This window comes from Triticum dicoccoides, chromosome 7A, assembly GCF_002162155.2.
Source record: "Triticum dicoccoides isolate Atlit2015 ecotype Zavitan chromosome 7A, WEW_v2.0, whole genome shotgun sequence".
Taxonomy (NCBI): domain Eukaryota; kingdom Viridiplantae; phylum Streptophyta; class Magnoliopsida; order Poales; family Poaceae; genus Triticum; species Triticum dicoccoides.
In genome coordinates, this window is record NC_041392.1 from 644,157,930 (window position 1) to 644,167,648 (window position 9,719).

At 43.5% G+C, this 9,719-nt stretch overlaps 1 protein-coding gene across 1 annotated transcript; it reads right to left on the reverse strand.

The window, feature by feature from the left end:
* Positions 1–1,306: 1,306 nt before the first annotated feature.
* On the reverse strand, positions 1,307–9,441 carry LOC119328538. Its single transcript, XM_037601508.1, has 3 exons — positions 9,315–9,441; positions 3,868–5,865; positions 1,307–1,647 (listed from the first exon to the last, which is right to left on the reverse strand). Exon 2 carries the CDS (start codon positions 5,482–5,484, stop codon positions 4,528–4,530), a length of 957 nt encoding a protein of 318 aa, XP_037457405.1. The 5' UTR covers positions 5,485–5,865; positions 9,315–9,441; the 3' UTR covers positions 1,307–1,647; positions 3,868–4,527.
* Between the last annotated feature and the right edge of the window lie 278 nt (positions 9,442–9,719).

The following is a 9,719-nucleotide window of genomic DNA, read 5'->3' on the forward strand; positions in this document are numbered from 1 at the left end:
TAAAATGAAACCTTTTTTGGTCTCTAGCCTAGCGACTCTTTGCAAACACAGGTGTGCTAAGAAACTTAAATATTATAACCTGGCTTCTTTTTATTGTCAAGTGCATTCATCAATAAAAGAGCTTATGATATTCGAGTCCATCAAATATTTCTCCCACTAAGATCAAGTAATGTAGTTACTAGGAACCTGCACGGCCTACAAGACATATCTATCTTTGATGCATATGAAATCATCATATACTACTAGTTTAAATGTGGTGCTCAAGTGCGCAACTCAACTATAGCTTCGAACAAAGCAGTGGACGGATACTTTTGTGTACCTCTGGACAAAGCATAGACATTTTTGTTGCATTCTATGCTTTATTGCTCAATGTTTATTATCCATGGACCTCATTTCAGTCATGATGTGTGGTTGGCAGGTTAGTTCCCTCAGTTTACTCGCGCGCACAGGTGCATGACACAGCAACCTTGTGGTGTGCGCGGGGGATTGTTCTTCCACTCCGGCATAGCTGCTGGTAAGCCACCCGTTCCCTCCTCTGCTCTCTATGTTGATCAGAAAACATCTTAGGCCCTCTTTGATTCGTAGGATTTTTAAAACGTAGGAATAGGAAAAGTATAGGATTGGAGTGGCATGCACACATAAATCCTACATGACTAGCATGGAGTGTTTGATGGTCCAGGAAAAGCAAAGGAATTGTAAAAAAAGGTTGGAGTGGATGTTAGATTTCCTATGAAATGTAGTACAAAAGACTCCATAGAAAATATTTCTATAAGATTCAATCCTATGAATCAAAGGACCAACATAGAAAAAATTCTTAAGGCAATCCTTCAGAAATCCTATAGAATTTCTTTGAATCAAAGGAGCCCTTAGAGCCTCTTTGATTCACAGGATTTTGAAAACATCGAAAAAGAAAAGGTATTGGACTAAAGTGGCAATGCCCACTTGAATCCTATAGGATTAACAAGAAGCGTTTGATGCCACAAGAAAAACAAAAAATTGTAAAAGAAGGTTGGAGTGGATGTTAGATTTTCTATGAAATGTAGTACAAAGATTCCATAGGAAAAATTTCTATAGGATCTAATCCTATGAATCAAGGATCAATATAGGAAAAATCCCTCGGGATTTTAATCCTTCAGAAATCCTATAAAGTTCCTTTGAATCAAATGAGCCCTTATTTGGATCCGAGAGCCAAAGCGCCGGGTCCAAGTCTTATTTTTTTCTTCTCCGGTTCTTCAAGTTCTGCCCCGGCCTGAGCCAACTTTGCACCCTGACTTGGATGACATTCAATATCATATCACACTTCAGCTACTGCAAAATACAAGCTTACATATACAAGTCTTACAACACCATACACCTGCAATCAGCAGTCATCGAAGCACCTGCTTACAACAGTAGCTTATAAAATACAAGTTTCACATGGCATAAGCCTCTATCTCTGAGTTTCATAACATAATAGGTGGCAATACATAATCTGTTTTTGCTTAAAACGTCTCACAAGCTCCACAAGAAGCACATGAACCGTCCTTCATCTTTGTTGGCACAATCCGTCTCCACATAATCACTTTCTTCAAAAGGGTTGAATTTGGGATCCTCCAAGCAATTTGATTTAGAACATTACGAAATCAGAATACTCGGTGTCATCCTTAGCTGGTTAACGACATTTAGCGAGGGTAAGTATATTTCCAAAAGACAATAAGAAAATAATAATCTGAAAACTAAATATTTTGATATGCACGCATTGCAGAAGGCATGTCGATGCATGTACGCTTCAGGTTATTTACATTGCACAGTTTTAATTTCTTTTACAGTGATCTAGAAAAATTGAACTAGAAAGGAACTCTTAAATTCAAAATTACATGCAAATGTGCCCAAAATCCATACCAACCAATAATCACATCATTAAACAACCAAAATATGTGAATCTTATTCAATTCTATTTGTTGGGACCATTTATGAAAATTCTGGTTTAATTCAATCTATTGATCACATTGTGAAGTCTGAAGCATTAAAATCAAATACATTAGAGAACAAGAGCAAATCATCTTGATATAAAGACCATCGCCAAACTTCTAAATAACTACTTAAAACAATTTATGTGGTTTATTTTCCTAGGAATATACACTAAACATAGCACCTCAATTGTTGCATTTTTACTTGTCCTCAATTTTTTGATCACAATGTTCCAAAAAGGGCCCGAGAGCTATCATTACCACCCTAAAAAAATAGGAGCAATTTAGATTGTTTTTTTTTGCGGGAAAAAACTTTTGATCTATTCATTATAGGGTTATTTAGACAAATACCACTCCAATTATGCTGATTCAAAAAAATGCCACTACAACTTTCTTCTTTCGAAAAATGTCACTCGAACTTTGCATCACAACCATAGATGCCATTATATAAAATTTCTGACCAAAATACCCTCGTCTTCCTCCTTGGTCTTCTTCCTCCATCCCCTCTGTCCTGATCTTCTGATATTTCGTCAAACTAGCCATGCCGCAACAATGAAAGCAGCACCCTCTTCCTTTCACCGAACAAAAACTCACATCTCCGCTCTCTCTTTCCCGAAGCAGCAACAGCTCAAACCTCCGCACTCTCTTTCCCGAAGCAGCTACTGCAGCACATGGTGAGGCCTCTCCAGCGACTCCCTCCTCTGCCCACATGTCTTCAATTTGACATCTAGCACATCCTCTGCCCATGTCCTCCATTTGTCGTGCACCCATCCCATGCGTTCCTCCTGCAATGCGACGATAGCAGCAAGGCAACGGCGCATCGATGCTGCAGCAGGACGACAACAGCAAGGCGTTGACATGTTCCTCCTGCACCTCCCTCCTACGCCGTGTCGACATCAGTAAGGCGGCGACAAGCAAGGCGTAATAGCATCAGTGAGCAGCGACATCACATGCCATCAGCAAGGCAATGACAACAGCGCAGGCCAACAGCAAGGCGTCAGGAGCTAGGTCGACCTCCTCTATTTCTCTCTCGATCTAGCGGGACGGTGACATCTAGTTCCAGGGAAGAGAAGGAGAAGCCCGTCAACATGGAGAGGAGACCAACCTGTGGAGTTCCTTCGGGGCGCGAGAGGGAAGGAGCATGGAACTAGTTGCAGTGAGAAGGGGAATGGGGGAGATGAGGACATGGGGTATGGAGGAAGAAGACCAAGGAGGAAGACGGGGATATTTTGGTCAGAAAATTTACATAATGGCATCTATGGGTGTGATGCAAAGTTTGAGTGGTATTTTTCCAAAGATGAAAGTTTTAGTGGCATTTCTCAATCGACATAATTGCAGTGGCATTTATCTAATTAACCCATTATATGTCATGGCAGTACAATACTCTGAATATATGCCACTGAAAAGTTCACTCTTTCGAATATCCCACTGAAGTTTTGAAAAGAGTCCATGCTCTATATACATGCCAATTAATGTATGACATTTATATGTTCCATCGTGATCTTTCTGGATTTAACTAGATCGTGACATTATATGTGCACGTAATCATAAGATCACTTTAGTTCACGTGGTCTCAAACTACCTCAATGATTTGATAGCGAAAAGGCCTTAATTTCAAATTGTTGTGGAAAATATCTAAATAATTTGTAGATGTATTTACTGGTCCGCATGAAGAATTTGTGGTTCAGTTCACTTATGCATGAAAACGTTTGTTATATTTTGTATACGAGCATGCATGTGATTGTTTTTCTTTTACTAATAGAGAATCCAAAGTAAGATCATTAAAAAATGAAATGCCAGAAACAAAAATTTCCCTAAAGCCCACGAAAGTATATTTGAAAGGAAAGAAAGAAGTAATATCTTGAATAATCTGCAACCAGGCAGGCCCCTAAGAAGTTTGGGAAGTTTTTGCAATTACCTTGGGCTTGCCATTCCTCCCGGATGAAAGGAATGCCCAGAATGATGGATAAGACCCTGACGTGCGTGACGAACTCACCACCAGTGGTCAGATTCTTGATGTGGAATGCCGCCTCGCAGTTCTGCGCCAGGAAGCAAAGCATCTCAGTCCACACCGTGGCGATGAGCTCCCATCTTTCAGCTGGGCGTGTGATCTTGAGCAGCTCCTTGGCGGCGTCACTGGCACGGAGGGTGAAAAACCCATGCCCCTCGTAGCCATACAGGACGATCTCGCTCTGCTCGAGGCGCCCCCCAGAGAAACGTTGGTGGGCGAGAGCTTTCTTCACGTCCCGCCGGAGCTTACCGAACTCGAAATGCCCATTGCTTCCGTTCTTGACGCCGCACTTCCCGACAAGGTACAGGACGTACTCGGACAGCTGCCTGCTCATGTCCCTGTGCATAGAGGAGCTGTCCTTGCCGTTGTCGGTGGTGGTGTAGAGGCACATCTCGGTGGTCATATGCCACATGAGGACGATCGCCGCAACAGTTCCGCCCTCCAGGTTGAGCTTCTTCTTATCTACCGACCTTCCTTCCTCCGTCGCCTCCAGCGCCCATCTGGCCCACTGGCCGCTGAACGTGCCGAAGTCCCACTTCCAGTATTCCGTCACCTGCTTAGTCGTCCCTATGTCCAGCAGCTTCGTGAAGAGGAACTTCTTGAGGTCAGGAGAGACACAAGGCCAACCTTGCGCAGAGCCCACACGAAGAAATTAGCTTGCTTCTCATGGATGCACTCGCCGATCAGGTTGTATTGCGCCATCTGCCCTGACCACAACCGTTTGCCCAGTGGATTCACAAGCTTGGTCAGATTGAACATTACATGCTTTCCGAGGAATCCATCTTTCCCGAAGGGGCTTCGTCCGGGCAGGTACGGCCAGAATGAGGACATGACCATGAAGGTGGAGGATAAATCCAGTGCGACTGCACCAGCCAGCAGCACATATGACACCACGACATCGGCTCTCACGTCGCCGGCGAACTGCCCATTCAGGTCAGCCTTCAGGAACAGCACCAGCGCCGCAGTGGTTGCGCCAAACGTGACGAGCCGCTCGACTCCACTGTTGATCAGGTTGGGGTGATACTGGAGCACTCCATACTTGGTGTACATGAAGTCATAGACAAGCGAGAGCTGGATCTCAGCCAACTTGTAACCGATCTGTTGCCGGAGCTCTGGATTCTCCAGGCCTCTCAACTTCCGGATGGCGCGGTTGATGGTGTCGCCCTTGTTCCACATCAAGAAAGGGGTCATGTCTGTCAAGAAATCCAACCATATGCGGATCCCCTTCCCGGCAACATCCACAAGGCCCTCGTAGTCTACCCTGCCCCGACTGTCGCGTGATAGAAAATCATGGAGCCTCTGGAAATAGGACTCCGAGTCCTCAAGGACATTACTCTCTACGTTGAGCACATAGTCCGACATGGAGCTGCTGCCAGGTGTCATGGAGCTGCCGGCGGTCATGAGCGCCCATGACCTCTCCGCGTATTTGATTGTCCCGGCAATGAACATGAGCACCATGGGAGCCATAAGCTGCTTGGTGCTGACCACGTGCCATGACTTGGTGACGATGTAGATGGACATCATGACCTGCGAGACGAGGCTCTCAGGAGGTGGCGCTTCCACAGCAAGGTGTCCTCCGTGGAGAATGCCGTGATCGTCTCCTGACCTCCCAGGTGGAGCAGCAGGAAGGGCGTCCAGAAGAGCAGGAGCTGGTGGCGAGGGTCATCGAGGTGGAGCGTCAGGCGGCCGAGGGTGAAGGTTGCGGCGTAGTCGGCCAGCAGGTAGGCAATCCACAGCAGCAAGCTGAGGGCGCTGGACCTGCGGCGCTTCCGCATGCCCGAGAAAAAGAGGAGGAAGACTTGCAAGGAGAAGCTCGCCAGCACCAGGCATTGGATCTCCCACTGGTTCCATAGCTGCTGGGCACCGGGCAATGAGATGATCGACGTGCCGTGAGTAGTAGTGTTCCTGATAAAAAATAAATAATCAATTCAATACTACTCTGCAGTCTGGCACGTATATATTTGAGAATGAAATTAATTTGTCTATACATTGATTAATTAATTCACTAGTCGTCAGGAGCACGGGCTAGAAATTGGCAGAACTGCTCCATGCTTACAGATGCATATGTGTGATTATAACATTTCAGCAGAAAAAACGTGGCATACAACAATTCTTCTAGCAGTCAAAAGTTCAACATGCCGATGCCAGTGAGCTGCGCGCCTCTCTATGAGTCGCCGCCCAGTTCAAACTTGTCCTTGTACTTTTAAAGTACTTGGATGAATTTTGTACTTCTTGAAATTTGTTTTTAAACTCATGGAAGCCTTTGTCTTTTCAATAATTTCCTACATTAACTTTTTATTTAATCTTCTTTTACTTGGACTGTAACGATCTAGAAGTGCTCCTTATATTTTGAAATTTGAACATTGAAATTTTGAAGCTTGCTTGAATATTTTTAGGCTGGCCATTAAATTTTAGAAGCTCGCCACTTCGTTGGCTAAAGTTCCCCCTTAACTATTGGATGCCAATATTATTTTGAATTCGATCCTTCTAACATCTTAACTGTGCCATCAACAGAAGTAATGATGATGATTTTCTTTAGGGGATGACCGCTAAGCTGGTATCGTAGCCCATGACAAATAGATTTATCCAGCCAACCCCTATGCCACAATTTATTAGAACTTGAGCATATCCTTCCTTTTGGGTACTATTAAATTGATTTTTTATTAAATAAGTTCTTTCACGTTGTTATGCACTTACTCCTTAAATATTTTAAATATGAGAGTCTTCATGCTCCGACTTCCGAAATTACCGGTTTCTGATGCATTTGCATGATGTAGACAATTTGATTATTATTTTATATAATATAGGATTTTCATTAAATTTTTGCAAAATAGATTTAGGACTTTTCAACATAATTTTTTTTATATTTTCACAAAACAGTATGTGTGTGTCACATAGGAATTCCGGAGTATATACGTGGCTGTGATTTATGGACGTTATTGGTATAGTACATACATATATGCTTTGTGGTTGTGTGTGGTGATGTTTTTCTTTTTGGCGTGTGGTTGTGTGCGTTGTGATTTATGGATGAGAAAAATTAGTCAAGGTACCCTAGATGTACGCAACCCACACTGAAGTATTGTGCACGCAGATTTTTTGCAAAGAGAGCATCGTCTGACCCGTGTACGTATTGCTAGCTGTGTCATGTACGCTTGGGTATATTGAGAATGAAAGAAGAAGATGTCACAACATTAGACATGGCTACTACCGAAGTAAAACAGCTTCGTGAATTCCTAGTGGACTTGCTTGTAATTAAAAAATCCATAACGGCTATCCTCATGAATTGTGAAACTCAAAACTATAATAGCCAAAGTAAACAATTCAAAGGATAATACAAAGAGTTCAAGACATGTAAAGAGAATATTAAAATATGTCAGCAAATTCAAAAACTCCGGAGTAATAGCATTGAATTATATTCCAACTGCTAAAAATCTGGTGAGTCTATTTACAAAAGATCTATCAAGGAATGTGATAGATAATGCATCAAAGGAGATGGATTTGAGACCCATAACGGTTGGTGAAGGGGAAAACAGTGTATCAAGGAATGTGATAGATAATGCATCAAAGGATATGTTCGTCCGTCGGGGTACCCTTGGCACTCATATATCGGTAACGACATTCAACGTAACTTATCCGCGGAAGACTGACAATTTAATACATAGTCCATTGTTTTGTCTGAATACGAGTAGCTACTTGTATTGGTGGAGCTCAACCTTAGTCGGTGTCCAATAAATTGTGGGTATATCAAACATTGCAACAAGTGCAATCCAATGGGCCTATGATATTTGATGGAGGAGGGGGGTTGTTAGATTATATGGGCCTCAATCCATTAAATCATGTACATCGGCCCGGTTAAATCTCTAAGTCCTATTTGACTTGCATGCGAAGTGTGTAGGTTTAGTATCATGTTGCTGGTTGAGAAAGAGTAACACCAATCTGCAATGTGAGTTGTTCTGCTACTACTTGTAGCATGACAAAAGAGAGCAATAATGTGTGCGCTCACTCAGTCACTTCATGCCACACCACGCAAGCGCACACATCACATTTCGTGAATCGAGTTCGTGTTAAGATTCGTCCTAATGTTATGTGCCTTGTTAGAAGAACGAAAGCTTTGCTGGGCCGTGTACTACTAAGGTAGCTCTGGGTGTACGTGTCAATGCTTGAGCTCTTTGTGGACATGTTTTACTTGCAAAGATTTCTTCACCCAAGTGTGAGTTCCATCTCTTCACTCTCCCACACATCGCTCTAAATGTGAAGAAAATACAAAGGAGAAAAACTAAACAAAAATGACACAACAGCAGACAGAACGCACACACCAGCCAAGTTTCTTGCGCTGCTCTAGCGTCCCCATCTCGACGACTGCATGCACAACTATTCGGGAGAGCAGGCCTTCGAATCTGCGTCCATTAAGGGCCTGCACTGGGTAAAAATGCCTTAAGGTTTTTGGGGACGTCCTGATGTGGCTTCTCACTCAAATTTGACAACATCCTCGACAACCGACCATCTACTTTCACTACTTCCTGTGCGATGGGTGACCATCTCATCTTCAACACCATGGCCGACAAAGTTGTTGCACCAGAGTTTTTGCTGAACTTGTATATATGCTTTGATCTTGTCTCTCCTGACATGTGCCTTTGTTCCATATGAGTGTATGCTAAAAGTTTCTTGTGTATCCCGCGAAAAAAAAGGTTTGTAGTGTCGGTAGGTGATTTATATTTACCACATTTGTAACCTTGTGATGATGCTAATATGAATTAATCATAATCAAACATTACGATATTGTCAATTCCACTAGGGTCTGTCTAGCGCACATCTAGATGTGCCCTAATTATTGCACATCTAAGTGACTCAGTCAGGCATAAAGATGGAAAGAAAAACAAAAAGGAAAATACCCATAAGAATCTTCACATAAGATCGATGACATATGACTTAGATGTATTGTGCAATAATTATGGCACATCTAGATGTGTGCTTTCCCAAAACTGTTTCACAAATATCAGATATGCATGTTTCGGATTAAAAAAAAAGCATGTTTTTGCTCCGATTTCATGTCTGGATCTGTGGCAGCTTAATGTTTGACGCCACTATATCTTCGCACCTCATTCCTCACCGAACAAGCCAACTATGGCGCATGCCAGCCACACATCTCGCATCCCTCAAGTGACCAGCATGCTACTAACTCTTACTGCATGGTTTGAGCGAATGGCAATTAGCGCCCCGCCCCCCAAACCACCCCCCACACCATCATCCAGTCTAGTCTACTCTAGACCAATCAGGAAGAAGCAAGAAACTCTGATGTAAGGTTTGATGCTTCGTGATATTGATAAGTGAAAATCAAGCAGTTCCTCAGTTACCTCATATCCGCGGGCGATCCAACGCTAGTGTTCATGGCTTGCACGCCCGTTGATCTGTTTTTCTTTGTCTATCTTCCCCTCTCAGGCTTGATCTTTGGTACTCCTTGACTTCTCTCCTTGAGGCAGCCGCTGTGACGCTGCTCGCGAAAGGGGATGCCTCACGCTTAAAGGGGCGTGGAATAAGGAAAAGTAGGAAAACTGCTCCAATTGCAGGCAAGAATCCTATCCTCTCATTGGAAGGAAGGAATAACGTAAAGGTAGGAAAGATGCTCCAACCTTCCCACAAAAAAATGCAAATGCAAATGGCGCTGATAGGTGCCGGCGCGCCGGCCCAAAATTTCGGCCGGTCGCCGTGCGGCCGTGCGATTAGCGCATCGTGAGCCGTTCAGATCTTATCCTCGAGCC

Excerpts from the sequence above, each read along its gene's own strand:
- LOC119328538 (XM_037601508.1), bottom strand. The coding sequence starts at position 5,484 with ATGATGTCCATCTACATCGTCACCAAGTCATGGCACGTGGTCAGCACC.